The 21,360-nt window shown below is 42.9% G+C and overlaps 1 protein-coding gene across 1 annotated transcript in view; it reads left to right on the top strand.

Moving 5' to 3' along the window:
* LOC106562774 (zinc finger protein 609-like) overlaps positions 1-21,360 on the top strand; it is a 113,400-nt gene that overhangs the window by 15,748 nt on the left and 76,292 nt on the right. The window contains 2 exon segments of the mRNA XM_045708846.1: positions 12,813-13,099; positions 13,101-13,682. Of these exon segments, the coding sequence (XP_045564802.1) occupies positions 12,935-13,099; positions 13,101-13,682 (747 nt within the window). The 5' untranslated portion in view covers positions 12,813-12,934.

The raw sequence follows: 21,360 nt of genomic DNA, 5'->3' as shown, positions 1-21,360 counted from the left end.
GTAGTGTGTTACTGATGGTAGGCTTTGTTACTTTGGTCCCAGCTCTCTGCAGGTCATTCACTAGGTCCCCCCGTGTGGTTCTGGGATTTTTGCTCACCGTTCTTGTGATAATTTTGACCCCACGGTGTGAGATCTTGCGTGGAGCCCCAGATCGAGGGAGATTATCAGTGGTCTTGTATGTCTTCCATTTCCTAATAATTGCTCCCACAGTTGATTTCTTCAAACCAAGCTGCTTACCTATTGCAGATTCAGTCTTCCCAGCCTGGTGCAGGTCTACAATTTTGTTTCTGGTGTCCTTTGACAGCTCTTTGGTCTTGGCCATAGTGGAGTTTGGAGTGTGACTGTTTGAGGTTGTGGACAGGTGTCTTTTATACTGATAACAAGTTCAAACAGGTGCCATTAATACAGGTAATGAGTGGAGGACAGAGGAGCCTCTTAAAGAAGAAGTTACAGGTCTGTGAGAGGCAGAAATCTTGCTTGTTTGTAGGTGACAAATACTTATTTTCCACCATCATTTGCAAATAAATTCATTAAAAATCCTACAATGTGATTTTCTGGAATTTTTTTTCTCATTTTGTCTGTCATAGTTGACGTGTACCTATGATGAAAATTCCAGGCCTCTCATCTTTTTAAGTGGGAGAACTTGCACAATTGGTGGCTGACTAAATACTTTTTTGCCCCACTGTATGTGTATATATACATATATACATGCATGCATGCATACACACACACACACACACAGTGAGGGGGGGAAAAGTATTTGATCCCCTGCTGATTTTGTACGTTTGCCCACTGACAAAGAAATGATCAGTCTATAATTTTAATGGTAGGTTTATTTGAACAGTGAGAGACAGAATAACATCAAATAAATCCAGAAAAACGCATGTCAAAAATGTTATAAAATGATTTGCATTTTGATGAGGGAAATAAGTATTTGACCCCTCTGCAAAACATGACTTAGTACTTGGTGGCAAAACCCTTGTTGGCAATCACAGAGGTCGGATGTTTCTTGTAGTTGGCCACCAGGTTTGCACACATCTGAGGAGGGATTTTGTCCCACTCCTCTTTGCAGATCTTCTCCAAGTCATTAAGGTTTCGAGGCTGACGTTTGGCAAGTCGAACCTTCAGCTCCCTCCACAGATTTTCTATGGGATTAAGGTCTGGAGACTGGCTAGGCCACTCCAGGACCTTAATGTGCTTCTTCTTGAGCCACTCCTTTGTTGCCTTGGCCGTGTGTTATGGGTCATTGTCATGCTGGAATACCCATTTTCAATTCCCTGACTGAGGGAAGGAGGTTCTCACCCAAGATTTGACGGTACATGGCCGCGTCCATCGTCCCTTTTGATGCGGTGAAGTTGTCCTCTCCCCTTAGCAGAAAAACACCCCCCAAAGCATAATGTTTCCACCTCCATGTTTGACGGTGGAGATGGTGTTCTTGGGGTCATAGGCAGCATTCCTCCTCCTCCAAACACGGCGAGTTGAGTTGATGCCAAAGAGCTCCATTTTGGTCTCATCTGACCACCACACTTTCACCCAGTTGTCCTCTGAATCATTCAGATGTTCATTGGCAAACTTCAGACGGGCATGTATATGTGCTTTCTTGAGCAGGGGGGACCTTGCGGGCGCTGCAGGATTTCAGTCCTTTGCGGCGTAGTGTGTTACCAATTGTTTTCTTGGTGACTATGGTCCCAGTTGCCTTGAGATCATTGACAAGATCCTCCCGTGTAGTTCTGGGCTGATTCCTCACCGTTCTCATAATCATTGCAACTCCACTAGGTGAGATCTTGCACGGAGCCCCAGGCCGAGGGAGATTGACAGTTCTTTTGTGTTTCTTCCATTTGCGAATAATCGCACCAACTGTTGTCACCTTCTCACCAAGCTTCTTGGCAATGGTCTTGTAGCCCATTCCAGCCTTGTCGGTCTACAATCTTGTCCCTGACATCCTTGGAGAGCTCTTTAGTCTTGGCCATGGTGGAGAGTTTGGAATCTGATTGATTGATTGCTTCTGTGGACAGGTGTCTTTTATACAGGTAACAAACTGAGATTAGGAGCACTCCCTTTAACCTCTCTAGGCTAGGCGGGACGAATTCGTCCCACCTACGTAACAGCCACTGCCAGCCTGTGGCGCGATTTTCAAAACCTTAAAAATCCTATTACTTCAATTTCTCAAACATATGACTATTTTACAGCCATTTAAAGACAAGACTCTTGTTAATCTAACCACACTGTCCGATTTCAAAAAGGCTTTACAACGAAAGCAAAACATTAGATTATGTCAGCAGAGTACCAAGCCAGAAATAATCAGACACCCATTTTTCAAGCCAGCATATAATGTCACCAAAACCCAGAAGACAGCTAAATGCAGCACTCACCTTTGATGATCTTCATCAGATGACAACCCTAGGACATTATGTTATACAATACATGCATGTTTTGTTCAATCAAGTTCATATTTATATCAAAAACCAGCTTTTTACATTAGCATGTGACGTTCAGAACTAGCATACCCCCGCAAACTTCCGGGGAATTCGCTAACATTTTACTAAATTACTCACGATAAACGTTCACAAAAAGCATAACAATTATTTTAAGAATTATAGATACAGACCTCCTCTATGCACTCGATATGTCCGATTTTAAAATAGCTTTTTGGTGAAAGCACATTTTGCAATATTCTAAGTACATAGCCCAGGCATCACGGGCTCGCTATTTAGACACCCGGCAAGTTTAGCACTCACCATAATCATATTTACTATTATAAAAGTTTGATTACCTTTTGTTGTCTTCGTCAGAATGCACACCCAGGACTGCTACTTCAATAACAAATGTTGGTTTGGTCCAAAATAATCCATCGTTATATCCGAATAGCGGCGTTTTGTTCGTATGCGTCCAGACACTATCCGAAATAGTAAAGAAGTGTCACGCGCATGGCGCAATTCATGACAATAAAATTCTAGGTATTCCATTACCGTACTTCGAAGCATGTCAACCGCTGTTTAAAATCAATTTTTACGACATTTTTCTCGTAGAAAAGCGATAATATTCCGACAGGGAATCTCCTTTTCAGCAAACAGAGGAAAAAATCCCAAAGGCGGGGGCGGTCGGGGTCACGCGCATAAGCCAGTGTCCCTTGATCGGCCACTTGAGAAAGGCGATAATGTGTTTCAGCCTGGGGCTGGAATGACGACATTCTGTTTTTTCCCGGGCTCTGAGCGCCTATGGACGACGTGGGAAGTGTCACGTTAGAGCAGAGATCCTTAGTAAATGATAGAGATGGAAAAGAAGTTCAAGAAATGGTCAGACAGGCCACTTCCTGTAAAGGAATCTCTCAGGTTTTGACCTGCCATTTGAGTTCTGTTATACTCAGACACAATTCAAACAGTTTTAGAAAATTTAGGGTGTTTTCTATCCATATGTAATAAGTATATGCATATTCTAGTTACTGGGTAGGAGTGGTAACCAGATTAAATCGGGTATGTTTTTTATCCAGCCGTGTCAATACTGCCCCCTATCCTAAACAGGTTAAGAGTGTGCTCCTAATCTCAGCTCGTTACCTGTATAAAAGACACCTGGGAGACAGAAATCTTTCTGATTGAGAGGGGGTCAAATACTTATTTCCCTCATTAACCTCTCTTGGGTATGTGGGACGTGACCGCCCAGCCAGTGAAATAGCAGGGCAGCAAATTCAAAACAACCAAAATCTCATAATTCAAATTTCTCAAACATACGACTATTTTACACCATTTTAAAGATACACTTCTCCTTAATGCAACCACATTGTCCGATTTCAAAAAGGCTTTACGGCGAAAGCATAACATTAGATTATGTTAGGACAGCGCCGAGACAAGAAAAACCACACAGCCATTTTCCAAGCAAGGAGAGGCGTCACAAAAACCAGAAATACAGCTAAAATTAATCACTAACCTTTGATGATCTTCATCAGATGGCACTCATAGGACTTCATGTTACACAATACATGTATGTTTTTGCTCGATAAAGTTCATATTTATATCCAAAAACCCCATTTTACATTGGCGTGTAATGTTCAGAAATGTTTTGCCTCCCAATACTTCCGGTGAATGAGCACATCAATTTACAGAAATGCTCATCATAAACGTTAATAAAATATTCAACAGTTATTCAAAGAATTATAGATACACTTCTCCTTAACCTCTATGGGACCGGCGGGACGAATTCGTCCCACCTACGTAACAGCCAGTTGAATCCTGTGGCGCGATTTTCAAAACCTTTGAAATGCTATTACTTCAATTTCTCAAACATATGACTATTTTACAGCTATTTAAAGACAAGACTCTCGTTAATCTAACCACACTGTCCGATTTCAAAAAGGCTTTACAACGAAAGCAAAACATTAGATTATGTCAGCAGAGTACCAAGCCAGAAATAATCAGACACCCATTTTTCAAGCTAGCATATAATGTCACAAAAACCCAGAAGACAGCTAAATGCAGCACTAACCTTTGATGATCTTCATCAGATGACAACCCTAGGACATTATGTTATACAATACTTGCATGTTTTGTTCAATCAAGTTCATATTTATATCAAAAACCAGCTTTTTACATTAGCATGTGACGTTCAGAACTAGCATACCCCCCGCAAACTTCCGGGGAATTCGCTAACAATTTACTAAATTACTCACGATAAACGTTCACAAAAAGCATAACAATTATTTTAAGAATTATAGATACAGAACTCCTCTATGCACTCGATATGTCCGATTTTTAAAATAGCTTTTTGGTGAAAGCACATTTTGCAATATTCTAAGTACATAGCCCAGGCATCACGGGCTAGCTATTTAGACACCGACCAAGTTTAGCACTCACCAATATCAGATTTACTATTATAAAAGTTTGATTACCTTTTGTTGTCTTCATCAGAATGCACTCCCAGGACTGCTACTTCAATAACAAATGTTGGTTTGGTCCAAAATAATCCATCGTTATATCCGAATAGCGGCGTTTTGTTCGTGCGTCCCAGACACTATCTGAAATGGTAAATCAGGGTCGCGCGCATGGCGCAATTCGTGACAAAAAAAATCTAAATATTCCATTACCGTACTTCGAAGCATGTCAACCGCTGTTTAAAATCAATTTTTATGCCATTTTTCTCGTAAAAAAGCGATAATATTCCGACCGGGAATGTCCATTTAGCTAAACAGAGGAAAGTAAACACAGCTTTCGGTCGACACGGGCACGAGCCTGAGTCTCACAGTACTGTAACCAGCCACTACCCAAACGCGCTACTTTTTTTCAGCCAGAGCCTGCAAAGCCACGATTCTGCGTTTTGCCGCCTTCTGAGAGCCTATGGCAGCCGTAGGAAGTGTCACGGGACAGCTAAGATCCTCACTCTTCAATAAACAGAGACAAGAAGAACGACACCTTGTCAGACAGGCCACTTCCTGCATGAAACCTTGTCAGGTTTTTGCCTGCCAAATGAGTTCTGTTATACTCACAGACACCATTCAAACAGTTTTAGAAACTTTAGGGTGTTTTCTATCCATATGTAATAAGTATATGCATATTCTAGTTACTGGGTAGGAGTGGTAACCAGATTAAATCGGGTACGTTTTTTATCCGGAGGTGTAAATACTGCCCCCTAGCCCTAACAGGTTAAATCACCCATTTGGCGAAGTAGGCGATGATTCGATGATAAATTAACAGGCACCGCATCGATTATATGCAACGCAGGACAAGCTAGATAACTACACATGGTTGACGATATTACTAGTTTAGCTAGTGATTATGATTGATTGATTGATTGTTTTTTATAAGATACTTTCAATGCTAGCTGGCACCTTACCTTGGCTCCTTGCTGCAGTCCCGTAACAGGTAGTCAGCCTGCCACGCAGTCCCCTCGTGGAATGCAATGTAATCGGCCATGATCGGTGTCCAAAAATGCCGATTACCGATCGTTATGAAAACTCGAAATCCGCCCTAATTAATCGGCCATTCCGATTAATCGGTCGACCTCTAATCTCCATTAGGTCTGCAGGGACAATCCTGAGAGCTGAATAATGTGGACGCCTCCTGCTTCCTTTCCTCCCATCTCCATTAGGTCAACAGGGACAAGCCTGCGAGTGCAATTGTGTCAAAAGCAGAACAGCTGATGTCAGAGCAGCTTAAGCAGACGCTGAGAGTGCGTCTGGAGCACAGGAGGTTGGTGGCACCTTAATTGGGGAGGACAGAGTCTTGGTAATGGCTGGAGCAGAATATGTGGAATGGTTTCCGTGTTTGATGGCATTCTGTTCCAGCCATTATTATGAGCCGTCCTCCCCTCAACAGCCTCCACTGGTTGGAAGTCATTGGAGAAAGTGGCCAACTGAATAAAAAAAAAAGTGTTTCCAATCAGAAGATCCACAAGGCTTTGTCTGCTGAAGTTGGGGAAAAGATACAACAGATTTTTATCATGGCTGAAGCTTTCCTCCCTCCTCACACAAGCAGGAGCCTGCTGAGCACGCTTTCTGAGAGCAGCAATTGAAACTATTCACAGCAATGACCTTCCAAATGGTGCAGATTCTTTTCATTTAATTTCAGATCCTAAATTACATCTCAGCGACAGAGGAATTAGAAAATGAAAGGTTTTGGCCAGCTATCAGAGGCAGGAGCCTTTTCTCTCCACAAACAGTTTGGCTGAAGTCCTATTGTGTACACTGTTTGGCCCTGTGTTTTTGTCAGTGGCAGTTTGCAGCACAAAGAGAATCATCAGAATTCAGTCTTCTGAGGCGGTATTGATCTCATCTCCACAGACCCCCTCTGAAGAGTCTTTTGTGCTGGGTTTATTTGCCCCTGCACGTACCTTATCACAGGGGAGACGAGCAGTGCAGATGTGAGTGTTAATTATTTACTGGTTCATGTTGGAGGGAGGGGTGCTGCAGGGGCAGAGGGGTCACGATGCTCAGAAAGGAGGCAGTGTCTTCCACTCTGCTCCCGTTCAACCCAGCCAGCCCAATGCTCAGCAACGTGGAGGAGAATAAGTGAGTTTCTGGAAGTTGTTTACGGCCCCTGAAAGGGCAGCAGTAGCACAGACATGCTAAAACCCAATGCTTGTGGAGCTTTTATAGGAGTCAGTGGGAAGGACCATGTGTTTGGGCTTGAGGGAGTTATTGTCTGTTACATGCTGACCTGACCGCGTCCGCCCGCCATCGTGCACATTTGATTTTGTCCCCCCACACCAGATGCGATCAGGACACGGTGGTTAAAATATCAAAACAAACTCTGAACCAATTATATTAATTTGGGGACAGGTGGTAATTTAGTTAGCTATGGTAATGGTAATTTAGTTAGCTTAGCTTGTTGTTGCTAGCTAGTTTGTCCTGGGATATTAACATTGGGTTGTTATTTTACCTGAAATGCTTAAGGTCCTCTACTCCGACAATGAATCCACAGATAAAAGGGTAAACCGAGTTAGTTTCTAGTAATCTCTCCTGCTTCAGGCTTCTTCTTCTTTGGACTTTATATGGCGGGTTGGCAACCAACTTTAAGGTGCATTACCACTAGAGGTCGACCGATTATGATTTTTCAACGCCGATACCGATTTATTGGAGGACCAAAAAAGCCAGTACCGATTAATCGGCCAATTTATTATTTTTCTTATTTTTTATGACAATTACAACAACACTGAATGAACACTTATTTTAACTTAATATAATACATCAATAAAATCAATTTAGCCTAAAATAATTAATGAAACATGTTCAATTTGGTTTAAATAATGCAAAACAAAGTGTTGGAGAAGAAAGTAAAAGTGCAATATGTGCCATGTAAGAAAGCTAATGTTTAAGTGCCTTGCTCAGAACATGGGAACATATGAAAGCTAGTGGTTCCTTTTAACATGAGTCTTCAATATTCCCAGGTAAGAAGTTTTAGGTTGTAGTTATTATATTATTATAGGAATTATAGGACTATTTTTCTTTATGATTTGTATTTCATATACCTTTGACTATTGGATGTTCTTATAGGCACTTTAGTATTGCCAGTGTAACAGTATAGCTTCTGTCCCTCTCCTCGCTCCTACCTGGGATCGAACCAGGAACACATCGACAACAGCCACCCTCGAAGCAGCGTTACCCATGCAGAGGAAGGGAAAAAACTACTCCAAGTCTCAGAGCGAGTGACGTTTGAATTGCTATTAGCGTGCACCCGGCTAACTAGCTAGCCATTTCACATCGGTTACACCAGCCTAATCTTGGGAGTTGATAGGCTTGAAGGGGTGGGTATAATTTGTGGAACGTTCCAACAGGAATCTATTCCAAAAACTTCGTAAATAACAAGGTTTCCAAAAAACAACGCAGGTTGAAGTCATAAACAGCGCAATGCTTGAAGCACAGCGAAGGGCTGCTGGCAAAACGCACGAAAGTGCTGTTTAAATGAATGCTTAGGAGCCTGCTGGTGCCTACCACCGCTCAGTCAGACCGCTCTATCAAATCATAGACTTAATTATAATATAATAAACACACAGAAATACGAGCCTTGGGTCATTAATATGGTCGAATCTGGAAACTATCATCTCGAAAACAAAAGTTTTTTTCTTTCAGTGACATACGGAACCGTTCCGTATTTTATCTAACGGGTGACTAAGACTAAATATTCCTGTTAGGCGTTGATGTTTATGGTTAGGTACATTGGTGCAACGACAGTACTTTTTTCGCAAATGCGCTTGTTAAATCAACACCCGTTTATCGAAGTAGGCTGTGATTCAATGAAAATTAACAGGGACCGCATCGATCATATGCAACGCAGGACACGTTAGATAAACTAGTAATATCATCAACCATGTGTAGTTAACTAGTGATTATGTTAAGATTGATAGTTTTTTATAAGTCTAATGCTAGCTAGCAACTTACCTTTGCTTCTTGCTGCCCTCGCGTTACAGGTGGTCAGCCTGTTAATCATTGTGGAGTGCAATGTAAGGTAGGTGGTTAGAGCATTGGACTGGTAACCGAAGGTTGCAAAAACGAATCCCCCCTGAACAAGGCAGTTAACCCCCGGTTCTAGGCCGTCATTGTAAATAAGAATGTGTTCTTAATCTGACTTGCCTAGTTAAATAAAGGTGTAAAAAAAATAATAAAAAAAGGGCAAATCGGTGGCCAAAAATACCGATTACCGATTGTTATGAACACTTGAAATCGGCCCTAATTAGTCGGCCATTCCGATTAATCGGTCGACCTCTAATTACCACAACCAACTGGACTGGAGTGTGGACCTCAGTTCATCTTTCAATCACCCACGTGGGTATATGCTCCTAAAAACCAATGAGGAGATGGGAGAGGTGGGACTTGCAGCTCGTCGAGCATTACAAATAGAACCAAGTTCTATTTTAGTGCCTGGCTACGCAGATGTTCGTTGACTCGCGCAAGCTATGATTGAATAACATGTATGTGTAACTATATTTTGCAACGCAGGTGACGCAAGCGGTGTGGTCAGCATGTTAGAGCTGAGCAGGCATGTGTTTAAGAGCATAATGTCTCTTGGATAAGATGGACATTATGGATAATTAAAAGTGATGTCAACTCGTGTGCGTGCGTGCGTGCGTGCGTGCGTGCGTGCGTGCGTGCGTGCGTGCGTGCGTGCGTGCGTGCGTGCGTGCGTGCGTGTGTGTGTGTGTGTGTGTGTGTGTGTGTGTGAGAATTACAAATACAGAGGCCATGTTGGAGAAAGCTATCACATCTGGTGCAGTAGACTGTATTTGAAGAAATGGTAGGTCTAGACCTAAGCTTTAATAACCTCTTATGATCCTTAAGCGCGAATCCTGTTAGCGGGATTGATTTGACAACATCCAGTAAAATTGTAGCGTTCCAAATTCAAACTACAGAAATATCAATATTCAACCTTCACAAAAATATAAGTGTAATACATCAAAATAAAGCTTAACTTGTTAATCCAGCCGCCGTGTCAAAATTCAAAAAGGCTTTACGGCGAAAGCAAAACATGCGATTTTCTGAGGACAGCGCCCTGCATACAAACGCATGAAAAACATATTTCAACCAGGCAGGTGCGACACAAAAGTCAGAAATAGCCATATAATAAATGCCTTTTGAAAATCTTCTTCTTTTTGCAATCTCAAATGTCTCAGTGACACAATGAATGATCCTTTTGTTCGATAATGTCCTTCTTTATGTCCCAAAAATGTCAATTTATTTAGCACGTTTGATTCAGAAATACACCGGTTCCAACATGACTACAAAGTATCTACCACGTTACCTGTAAACTTGGTCCAAACATTTCAAGCAACGTTCCTAATCCAACCTCGGGTATCCTAAAATGTAAATGAAACAATCAAATTTAAGATGGAATTAACTGTTTCTAATACTGGATAAAAACAACGTGAAGCGCGCTTCAGTTCACGCGCAACAAAAGACAAAAGCCCTTCAGTGACACCTACAAAGAACAGCCCTACTTCTTAATTTCTCAAAAGAAAAACATCGAACAATTTATAAAGACTGACATCTAGTGGAAGACATAGGAACTGCAATCTGGGCCCTAATAAATCAGGTCTCCCATAGAAACCCACAGTGACCTCAAAAACAAATTCCTTGGATGGATTGTGCTCGGGGTTTCACCTGCCAAATCAGTTCTGTTATACTCACAGACATTATGCTAACAGTTTTAGAAACTTCAGAGTGTTTTCTATCCAAATACACTAATGCATATCCTAGCTTCTGGGCCTGACTAGCAGGCAGTTTACTTTGGGCACGCTTTTCATCCGGACGTGAAAATACTGCCCCCTATCCCAGAGAGGATATGAAGCTAAGTGCTAACATGATCACAATGCGTTTGTGTAAGGCATGCCTTTTAACAGCACTTTATTTAGCCTACATTATGGGGTTGGGCTGTGCCTTTCCTCTGGCATCATTCAATGTTAGTGTTTTCTTAAGCTGCCGTGTTGATGCAGGGGTTGTCAGTGTCCACTTGACAGAGTATGGCTATGTTAACCCTGTGAGGGTGAGCAGTGAGGCCAGTTAGTCTTCGTCCCTCACCAGTGACACTATCAGCAGTCCTTGTGGAATGAGCCAGTCACTCAGAACAGTGGGGCCACGGTTGGCCGTCAATCAGGATTTACGTTTCCCAGGGTTGCCATGGTGACTGTGGGAAATGGTTATGGAGACCAGGATTTCTGTGCAACGCGGTAGCACCTTTGGGATTATGGTGGAGTTTAGGCAGCTTTTAGATAATGTAGTGTTAAAGGATGGATCATTGTCCCTGTTTAGTCACATTTGGTTAACAAAATGCATCTTTTGCTACGAGCATTTGCTTGTATTTAATCAAGAAAACAATGTCTCTACTACTGGGTGAAGAGAACTGTGGCTCCAGGATAAACAAGCCAATTTGACACCTATTTATTTACTTACAGGACTAGTTGAATCTTTCTTTACCTTACCCCCGACCTTGTTCATTACCAGTTTGATTCAATAGGTCCCAATGTAATGGCATGTCGTTTTTTTCTTGATAGTAAAGACATCACAAGCCTTCCTGAACTGAATAATGTTAGATCAAGCTGTAGGCTTATGTCAGTTGAATAGTGTTAGATCAAGCTGTAGGCCTGTGTCAGTTGTGAATAGTGTTGGATCAAGCTGTAGGCCTGTCAGTTGTGAATAGTGTTGGATCAAGCTGTATGCTTGTCAGTTGTGAATAGTGTTGGATCAAGCATCTAACTTTAAGAATCAGCTGTCAGAGCAGCTTACCGATCACTGTACCTGTACACAGCCAATCTGTAAATAGCACACCCAACTACCTGATCCCCATATTGTTATTTATCCTCTTGCTCTCTACTTGCACATCATCTGTACATCTATCACTCCAGTGTTAATGCTAAATTGTAATTATTTCACCTCTATGGCCTATTTATTGCCTTTCCTCCCTGCTGTTCTACATTTGCACACACTGTACATCGATTTTCTATTGTGTTATTGACTGTTCGTTTGTTTGTAACTCTGTTGTTTTTGTCGCACTGCTTTGCTTTATCTTGGCCAGGGCGCAGTTGTAAATGAGAACTTGTTCTCAACTGGCCTACCTGGTTAAATAAAGGTGACATAATTAAAAGCTGTAGGCCTATGTCAGTTGCATGAATGGAGAACATGTGCTTAAATGTTTTGCCTTGTGGTCTGCACTCAGTCTTCATAGAGGTCTGGAGGGCTGCACTGAAATGTTATATTTTCTCATCATTAGAATTTGCAATGGCCCTCTGTCCATAATTTGTAAAAAAAAAAAAAATTAAAATGTTTTATCCAATGTTTCCTAACTCTGTAGCTTTTGTTTCAGTAGTTGTTTGCAAGCTGGACAGAGTGAAGTGACAAATTGTAGGGCTGTTATCATTTCAACACAGTTTCGGTTTGGTTTTAGTCATTTCAATGTAGATTTAGGGCTCAGAAACACCAATAGCTTTCGCTGAGCGAGAGAACTTAGCAACTGAACAGAGAGCCGGCTGTAATTTGCGAATCGAATACACACCAATTTTACCTGTAGAATTGCATGAAAATGTCAGCAGTCAGACATCTACAGCAGGTGGTCCCTAAAACACAACGAGCTGAACGATTTTCACACCAACGCTAGATCCACATTAGTGCAATGAGTTTCAGCCTTCAGGTTGTTTTCATTGGCAATTAAAACAACTCTTGAACCTTTATTCTTCATTGCTGTGAGGAGTTCAAGGTTTTATCACCTTCAAACTTTCTGTGAATTTTTGTTGTCTTCTGTGGTGCTGCTCAGCGCTTTTTGTTTTATGTTACTGGTTGGCTGAGCATTACCTACTGTATTGGATAGATGTAACTATTTTTCTCTTTTTCCCCCCAGGGCAAAATGTGGGTAAATAGGAAGGGGATACCTAGACCCTAAGGATTCTCTCAACCCAGTCCCCCAGCAGTCAGAGAAGGTGGCGGACCTCATTGAGGCAAACCTGGGCCGTTGGCACTAAAATGTCCTTAAGTAGTGGCACTGCAGGCGGGAAAGGTGTGGACTCGAATGCGGTGGACACTTACGACAGCGGTGATGAGTGGGACATCGGTGTAGGAAATCTGATTATCGACCTAGACGCTGACTTAGAAAAGGACAAACTTGAGATGTCTGGAACCAAGGACGGAGGGGGGTATGACGGCTCCGCCCAGTGCTGTTGCAGCTTTGCCTGACAACATCAGATTTGTTAGTCCTGTACCTGGCCCTCAAGGCAAGGAGAGTAAATCTAAATCCAAACGCAGCAAAAACTCAAAAGACAATAGTAGCAAGGTCTCAGCTGGAGATGGGGCCAAGAAAGAAGGGCAGACGCGAACCCAAGGGGAACCAACCAACACTGGTGCTACTGCAGGAGCCACTAGCAACAATTCCACTACTGGCAAAGGAATGGAGAAGGGTGGCAAAGTCTCTCGGAACAGTGGGAAAAAAGACAAGGAAGGGACAAGTGGGAAAAGTAAGAAGGAGAAAAGCGAGGGAGTGCCAGTGGTGGTAATAGCTGCCACTGAAAAGGAGGTGGTTTCTCAAGTAGCTTTGGGGGTTAACCGTAGTGCCCCCTTTGAGAACACACAATCTACAGACTTGGTAGGGGACGATCAGTTGGGGAATATTGCACTTGAGTCTGTTGGGATTGTTCCAGCATTGACAATTAAAACTGAACCGCAGGAGCTGGACAATATAGAATGCAGAACATTGAAGAAAGTGAAAAATGAAAAGGTAAGAGTGCTATTAAACAAATTATTGCTTGGAATGTTTCAGCTGAATGTGTATCACTATGCAAGACCAATTTCCAAACCTTTGCCAAGCTGTAGGTTCAGATTTCATTCCATTTGAGATGTGGTTTTTGGTTGAACTATATTCTAACTTTATTGGAACATGATGTAGCCTTGTCAGGGGTTTGGAGCTGTGCCTGCTGTTTCTCACCGCTTTAGTTTTGTCTAATTGAAGACATTGCCCTCATTTCACATCAGTTGTGAGTATCAGTCAGGACAATCTGGTCATGATGGCGTTTCTGAAATATCTTGTCCCTCTGCCTTTCGTTAAACAGGAAAAGCCTGGAAGAACTTTAAAGTGCTTGGCTACAGTTCATTATTATTATTACAATTGTATCTGTGGTTATTAAACTTCATAAATATCGTAACATGTTCTACACAGGATATTTGTTTTTCAAAATGAATCAATTAGCTTGCTGACTAGCTAGTTGATTGCTGATGGCAACGCCTGTTTTCCCCTCTTCAAACATAGACATTGTCATGCAAGAAACTCATGAACAGTTGTTTAACTATTTACCAGCACTTATCCTGTCTCCTCATTGAGCTGGTCTATCAGTGTGTCTATTGTGTGCTCAAACAGCCTTTTCATGCTCTGTTAGTACCAGCAGTGGAGGGAGGTGCTGGGGATTGTTTTGTCTGTCGTCGTGTTCCATTCTTAATCCCACAAGCCCCGGCAATGCCTGGTGGGTGGGGGAGGGGGTGGCAGAGCACTCCCTCACTTTCGCTGCTGCTATGAAAGTGAAGTGGGGGGGAAGGGCCTTCGAAGAAGCAAGTTTCCCTCTGTCAGGAATGCAAAGCTGTGAAGTCTCCTCAGATAACTCAAACAGGGAAGGAAATCTAAGGACAAAAGGTTTAGCAATCAGAAAGGTCTCTGGCAACCCAATGAGCTCGGCATGGATTGGTTGACGACCTTGAACAAAGGCAAAGGGTCAGACTCAGCACTGGGTTCTTAGACTCATCAGGGTCTCCAGAAAAGTTGCCAATAGTGTTTCACTGAATTCATATCTGATTCCTTGAGAATCTAAAGGCCTATGTTTAAACGGAGGCCTCTACAATGGCCGTCTAGACCACATTAATGATGAATACAATGTATACTGCCCTGTTTTATGACATTGACATTTAAAACATTTTTTTTAACCTTTTATTTAACTAGGCAAGTCAGTTAAGAACAAATTCTTATTTACAATGACGGCCTACCGGGGAACAGTGGGTTAACTGCCTTGTTCAGGGGCAGAACGACAGATGTTTACCTTGCCAGCTCAGGGATTCAATCCAGAAACCTTTCGGTTACTTGCCCAACGCTCTAACCACTAGGCTGCCTGCAGCCCCAAAAATATGGCATATTCAATGTTGCTCAAATTAACCTAATCTTTATCAATGTTGTCCAACATGTCTCATCTCCATGCCATGGGTGTTCCAGAGTTCAAATCACATTTGCCCAAACTGTGAACAGTATCTATAATACAAGTCATAAGATATTTGAATAGCATGTTAAGTAATCCAGATGGTTCCCAGTTAGTAGCATGTTAGAGCTTCTGAGCTGTAGCTTAATAAAGGTGTTGTACATGACGAGGAAAGTGCTCTGCCTTCTAGACAGTTGACAGTAACTGGGTGTGATTTGTTATTCGTCATCTCAAATACATTCTCTTTTTTTATTTTTTATAATGACTTACTAACTCATGCTCTTACCCTCTTTGAGTGTGTGACTGTGCTCACACTGTCTCCATCTTAGGACAGAGCTCCTAAAGCATTGGCTCTTGTTTCTGGAATAAATCATCTCTGCTCCCTCAACTACAGCACTGCCCACCCTCTCTCTCGCTCTCTCTCGCTCACTCATTATACAAGCCTGGAGGAGCCAGGCATTCATTCGTCAGCTGCCTCGACGTGATGCTGGCCTTGACGAATGGAGCAGCTCTTATGGAAAATTACATTAGCAATGTCAGTTCAAAAGAGGAAGGAGGAAAAAAAGGTCTGTGCTTGAGAGTGAAAGAGCCTGGCCACCACTGTGTAGTTGCTGATGTGCAGTTAGAGGAGAAAGGGCTCTCATGAGAACTAGCTTTATTTCCTTTTCTTGCCTCTGATTTACTGGTGCTATTGTGTTAGAGCTCATTCCTTTTAAATAACACCAAGGCTTTGACTCTGGACGAGGAGGGAGGGATGACTGGTTTTGAGGGGAGTGTCAATTGCGTAGAGGGTAGGCTATACCTGTTCATATATGCTGGTTAGCCCAATTCCAACAAGAGACTTGATGTGTAGTCCTAAACACAGAACTTGCTATTCTCCCATTTACATTTTTGTGTGGAAAAACAAGGCTACACAGCAAGCAGGGATTGGGGAAAAACTGTATTTCCCTAATCTGTTCAGCCAAATCCTACCTGGAATGTTAACTTGCTTGGTCCTGCTGAGGCACCTTGCCATGAAGCCACATTGTTTCAGCCCTAGCACCATGACGGTGCTTTCTTTTCAGCTGTTAGTCGTCTAGACGTGTTCCTTTTGAACCGCTGAACAAAGCATTATGAAATGTAGCCGAAATCTACTCCATGTCAACCTGTTCATTTCAATCAGTTATTTTTTATAGATATTTTACCACCTTTTTCTTCCCAATTTTGTGATATCCAATTGGTGGTAACGATCTTGTCTCGTCGCCGCTGGAACTCCCCAACGGACTCGAGAGGTGAAGGTCGAGAGCCATGTGTCCTGCGAAACATGACCTGCCAAGCCTCACTGCTTCTTGACACTGCTCGCTTAACCCAGAAGCCAGCCGCACCAATGCCGTCCAACTGACATCCGAAGTCAGCTTGCAGCCGCTAGAGTGAAATGAGCCCCCCCCGCCAAACACAATTGTGAGCGGCCCTATGGGGCTTCCAGTCACGGCCGGCTGGGACACAGCCTGGAATCGGACCCGATGCTGTAGTAGCGCCTCAGCACTGCGATCCAGTCCCTTAGACCGCTGCGCCACTCGGGAGGGCCTCAATCATGTTTTGGCCCTAGCACTATGACGAAGCATTCTTTTCAGCGTCTAGCCTCGACGTGTTCCTTTTCAACTGCTTCCTCACCAATATCAGTCTGGGTTCAAACTGAGCATTATGATATGCAGCCTAAGTCTACTCATGAGTCAAATGTTAAATGACTACACTTCGCCCCGTGGAGCGCACAGGGACTGAATTTTTTTGCCCTAATTTCAGAGCAGAGAAACCATCCGATAAAGAGGCGTGCAGTGCTCTGTTGTCACCTCAAGCGAGTGTGGAGAAGTGATTCCTCTTGATCAGCAGACTTGTATGTTCCATGTGGTTGCAGCAAATGAAGAGCCCCCATTCAGGCTGTCGTGAGAGGCCTCTAGGTAATGGGAATCTCACAATGAAATTGTTATCTTGTTAAATGCTTTGAAGGCAAGAATGATTGAATATCCTAATGCTTGGAAATGTGTATCATAGTTTTACTATGTTGAATCAATGGTGTTTTCTTTGCCTGGGTGGTAACTATCCATGCTTGAATTGCTTTTCCTGGTGTTAGAAACCTTGATTTCTCATTCCTCAAGGTTAGTTATTCTGTTCACTAGGATCCTGACAGCCATGTGTCTGTGGTATAATTCATTAGCATAATAGAAAATCCAATGTGGAAAGTGAAAAAAGACTCCTTCCCCTGGCTCTCCTTAGCTCTTTGCCTGTGGTTGGCCTCCACCATTGCCCAGCTTCAATTTCATTGAAAACAAAGCTTGTTGGCCCTACATGCCTATTTTCAGTTGATTTGACAACCTACTGTTGAGAGAACCTGCATGTGTGTTTAGATCCGTGTGTGTGAGGAACAGATGAAGGGAGGCATTTTGTAGCAGCGGACTCAGTCAGTGCTGCAGTGATTCCTGTAGTGCTGCCTCTATCTGTTAGAAACTCTCTCCCTCAGGGAGCCCCCCTCTCTACTCCAGTAAAAACACTCCACACTAATTGTTTTCCACGTCTGTCATTAGCCTCTGTCTCCACAACAACGTAAAAGGCTGTGAGGCTAAACACAATACAAGAGGGGGTTAGTGACGGCGAAACTACTTTGCCCACCTATTTAGAAAAAGCAATAGCCTTGGATTATTGAGGCTAGGTCAGTTAACTTTTGACCCCTGAATGGTGTTAAGGAGATAAGGATTGGGTAAGCTGATCTCTGACTACTTTTTGGTTGAGCTAGCCTGTTTGTCTCAGATCCAGAAACATTTAGGCTAGAGTTTGCCTGAGGTTGCAGTTGAATTCAGTGTTTTAATGTGTTTCCTTTGGTCTCTTTATGAAAAGGACACATTCATTATCCTCTTTGTTTCCTCAAAGCATGTGCAGGCAAGCTGTTAAAGGCCTTTTGTCTAGGCTCTTCTGAATTTCTCAAACTGTGTTTTATATAAACTCAGATCAGACAAGCATTCATAATACTGAGGAAAAGACCCAACATTTGTCACAATCTTTAGGCTCAGTTGCTGCAGATATTGCCATGATCTATTCGCATCAATATTATGCTACATTCATTTTTGGCATGCCAGCAAAAAGCAGCCTTGAACCTGGAATGTGTGTCAGTGTTGCTACTGGCTCCTCTGCAGTATACGTAAGGAGTTTGCTTCGGTATGTGGGTCTTGTTTCCTTTCCAACTTTCCCCACTTAAGAAAGCCTTGTTATCTGGGGTTGCTATTGTCGTAGGGTGATGAGGCAACACGATGAAGTGGGAAATACTGATTCCTACTCCGCAAGCAAGCGGGTGAAATCCTGTCAAGGCATATTCTGCTGTATAGCCACCACTTAGCCTTTTACTCTGTCTTTACAGTCACCCGCTCAGAAAGACCCTCCTATACAAATGCGTTTCTTTGTTCTGTAGGCTAGATGGCTGAATGATTCATTAATAGTCGGTCACAAATGTCTACCCTCAAGATGTCTGTATTTAAGCAGCAATTTGCAAAACCGTTTCAGTTTGCTGTCAGCTAGCACAGTTCTCTCTAGTCCTTTTCCAAAAGGGTACAGGTGTGACAATTTACATTACTGCCAAGAACGTCTCACCAAATGTTTGTACGGTGGCCTCAATGTACCATTACAAAAGGAGCCTTAGCTCAGGGCTATTTTTTTGTGTGGTTGTCGTATTCCTGATGTCCAATGTCACTTTACTGTGTCTGGGATTAAAGAGACGGGAGAACATTCCCAGAGCTGGTTCTGCCTCAGGAACAAGCTTCCTCCCCATCCCCCACGGTCAGACCAGAGGCCTCGTCAGGGAATGGGAAAGCTGCGGCCCACTGAGTTTATAGTGCTGTCGGACAATGTTCCAGGAAATCCTTGTCAAGAGCCTTGAGACCCTTGTGTGGAAATATTTAATATTGGAACCCAGACCTGGCTGGTCATAAACTGTGTCTGTAGACGTTTAGCAGGCTCCTTGACCTGGAGAACCGTGGGCTTGATTTGTGCCCTCTTGTTCCTTCCTGAAGGCTGATGAGAGCACTGAAAGATCTGCTTTTATACACAACAGAAGACTTTTACTTCCAGCTAGGTTTACATTGAATAAAACAAACTATTACTGTCATCACAAGGACTACGATGAATTTGTGAAAGATAACACCATTGTCTTAAAGAAGAGTTGAGTTAGGCCTTCTGTACGTTCTGCCTTCTATCTGCTGTTGCTCATAACCTAGAGACTGGTTTGGAACACTATTTAAGCTAACCATTGTTGGCTTAATCATTGAAACCATTTTAATCATGGATCTTTTGAAAATGGATAACTGTTGGCCTGTGCCTGTTCTGTAACCTATTTTCTTTTGTTGTAACATATGGGGTCTTTGTCAATAGGGGGATGTGCCTGTTTTTAATTTGCTCCTGAAGGTGTCGCAATAAAATGTTGACTTTCGCAAAGCTTGTGGAGGAGCCTATAAACCTCGCTGCACCGTGCTGGGTGGCCACATGTTGTTTTGTTCCTCCTCTATTGGGATAACAAGGAGATTTTGCTGGGAATGGCAGCACTGTAGCCTGAGCCTTCATGCTGAAAAATGTCACTATCAATTTTGATCATTTCAATTTTTTTGATATTTTTTTTTTCAAAATTCATGATGTTCTGATATCTAACAGAAGCGTACAGTTATTTACCTTCCTATTGAGCGGTAAACTGGGTACCACCTCGGAGGCTAGATTGTAGATTAATGTTTAGCAAAGGAAATGGAGGAGTAGGCTTATTATATTTGTGAATGAGCCTGTGAATTGATCTGTGTTCATATGGTTTGAGGTGCTGAGGACTGGGGTCTTTGAATGCCCTCATGTTTTCCTCAGGTACCATAGGCTATTTCTGTTAAAACGTGAGCTTTCGCTGTGTACACCTAGCAGCAATATCCTCATAGAAAATGTATGGGGAGGATGGCTTCAAGGTCGCAAAACATCTTTGGCTCGTCCTGCAAAAGTGATCACAGTTCTGAGAAACAAAGCCCTTTCATGCCTTGTCTCTCTCCTCCCTCTGTCTCCTAATCTTTGTACAAGACTAGGCGTGTGCGTGTGTCTGGATCAGTGTGCTGTCAGAGAAGCATGTGGGGGGGAAGGGAGAGAGGCTAGCCCGCGCTGCTAATTCAGCTCATGAAAGACTTATGCAGTGAGAGCAGCTGTCTTCCATTGTCAGCCAGCAAATTTCCAATGCGCCTCATTTCGCCTATCAATGCGTGAGTAGCAGGAAAGCCGGGGGTGGGGGGGGACAGAGGGGAACAAACAAACAAAGAACGAGAGGGGGGAAAAGGGAGAAGGCCGAGATTTTAATGGTCTGGTGTCGATGTATTTTCTCTGCTTAGGGGTGGGGAGGATGTGGAGTTGGGTCAGCGGTCTAGTAATAAACCATCCATCTATTCATACGCCAGCTACACAAGGAAAAAGGGCTCTGCTGTTATGAGGGAAGAGAGGGCACATGATGGGTAGAGGAGTGAGGAGGGAAATGGGGGGGGGGGGGGGGGGTAGAGGACCAACTGGGGTTAAGGAAGGGGGGAGGGGAGGGGTAGAGGACCAACTGGGGTTCAGGAAGGGGGGAGGGGAGGGGTAGAGGACCAACTGGGGTTAACCTCTATGGGCTAGGCGGGACGAATTCGTCCCACCTACGTAACAGCCAGTTGAAGCCTGTGGCGCGATTTTCAAAACCTTAAAAATCCTATTACTTCAATTTCTCAAACATATGACTATTTTACAGCTATTTAAAGACAAGACTCTCGTTAATCTAACCACACTGTCCGATTTCAAAAAGGCTTTACAACGAAAGCAAAACATTAGATTATGTCAGCAGAGTACCAAGCCAGAAATAATCAGACACCCATTTTTCAAGCTAGCATATAATGTCACAAAAACCCAGAAGACAGCTAAATGCAGCACTAACCTTTGATGATCTTCATCAGATGACAACCCTAGGACATTATGTTATACAATACATGCATGTTTTGTTCAATCAAGTTCGTATTTATATCAAAAACCAGCTTTTTACATTAGCATGTGACGTTCAGAACTAGCATATCCCCCGCAAACTTCCGGGGAATTCGCTAACATTTTACTAAATTACTCACGATAAACGTTCACAAAAAGCATAACAATTATTTTAAGAATTATAGATACAGACCTCCTCTATGCACTCGATATGTCCGATTTTAAAAT

The sequence above is a fragment of the Salmo salar genome, chromosome ssa26 (assembly GCF_905237065.1).
Source record: "Salmo salar chromosome ssa26, Ssal_v3.1, whole genome shotgun sequence".
In the NCBI taxonomy this organism is placed as follows: Eukaryota; Metazoa; Chordata; class Actinopteri; order Salmoniformes; family Salmonidae; genus Salmo; species Salmo salar.
Note: the sequence above shows the minus strand (reverse complement) of the source record. Positions and strands in the feature narration are given on the sequence as shown.